At 39.0% G+C, this 1,340-nt stretch overlaps 1 protein-coding gene across 1 annotated transcript in view; it reads right to left on the bottom strand.

Moving 5' to 3' along the window:
- The window catches only part of LOC101859853 (slit homolog 2 protein), a gene marked incomplete in the record, with an annotated part of 216,372 nt that overhangs the window by 23,999 nt on the left and 191,033 nt on the right, over positions 1–1,340 (bottom strand). Inside the window, 1 exon segment of the mRNA XM_013082399.2 lies at positions 1,053–1,127. Within this exon segment, the coding sequence (XP_012937853.1) occupies positions 1,053–1,127 (75 nt within the window).

The raw sequence follows: 1,340 nt of genomic DNA, 5'->3' as shown, positions 1-1,340 counted from the left end.
CTTTCCACAAACACGAACGCATACACGCATCTACACACACACACACACACACACATACAAACACACACAAACACACACACGCAGACACAGGCGCATACACAATCACATACACAAACACACACACACACACACACACACACACACACACACACAAACACACACACACACACACACAAATACGCATGCGTACACAGCTACACCAACATAATATACACAAATAAGAAGATACGAATTCATCCAAATAAAAAGACTCACATACAAACAGACAAACAGTCACGCGCACGTATGTACATTATAAGCCTTCATTTATAAACCCAAATAATAATAATACACCGTGTTGTGATTTGCGAGTCGAAGATACCTTGCCATTGCCATTTAAATAAGGCGATCTTTTTGACCCAATTAATTTTAATGAATAAAGAAAACGTTTAAAAAAATATCTTTCTAAGTAATATTTACATTTTTTTAAAAGAACATGAAAATTCAAGAAATGTTTCACATAATACTAATCCTGAAATAGCGATAAAAAAGAAAAACAGTGTGTCAATATAACTGTCCAAAAAGATGAGAGGGAAAATGGGGCGAAATGTGATGACTATTCCTCTTTTAAGTACACTGAATATCTAGTTGAAGTCTTTGATTAGAAAGACAAACCTATCAAACAAATGCAAAATACGTGTTTGTATGTTCTTGTGTGTGTGTGTGTGTGTGTGTGTGTGTGTGTGTGTGTGTGTGTGTGTGTGTGTGATTGGGTACAGTTCTGTGAGCGCTAAGGGGTGAGTGGATGATTGAGTGTGTTGGGGGGTGGGTGGGGGGTTGGTGTGTTTATGTCTGTGTTTAAATGGAAAGAGAAAGACATATACGAAGGATAGAGTAAACAGCAAAAGCGACAGAGAGAGAAAAGAGAGAGAAAGAGAGCGAAAGAGGGAAGGGGGGTAGCTTGAGAGAGAAGGAAAGAGAGAGGGAGAGAGAGGCAGAGAGAGAGAGAGAAAGAGAGAAAGAGAGAGAGAGAGAGAGAGAGAGAGAGAGAGAGAGAGAGATTGAGGACTTACAGAACTTGGAGATTTGGCAGTCTCTTGAAAAGTCCATCAGCCGGTAAACGTTTTATCTTGTTGTTGCCCAGTTTTCTGAAGACGAAAATGTCGATATGAGAGCGTTAAAAAGATGATACATGATAATCTGATCCGAAAAGCAATATATAAAAAAAAAGAATCTGATGTATATTAAACATGAACATAGACAGCAGAAACACATACATATACTCACAGACATACACCCATACACACCCACACAAATATCCCCCCCCACACACACACACTCTCTCTCTCTCTCTCTCTCTC

This window comes from Aplysia californica, unplaced genomic scaffold, assembly GCF_000002075.1.
Source record: "Aplysia californica isolate F4 #8 unplaced genomic scaffold, AplCal3.0 scaffold00172, whole genome shotgun sequence".
NCBI classification, from domain to species: Eukaryota; Metazoa; Mollusca; class Gastropoda; order Aplysiida; family Aplysiidae; genus Aplysia; species Aplysia californica.
This window is presented reverse-complemented; position numbering and strand designations above follow the sequence as displayed.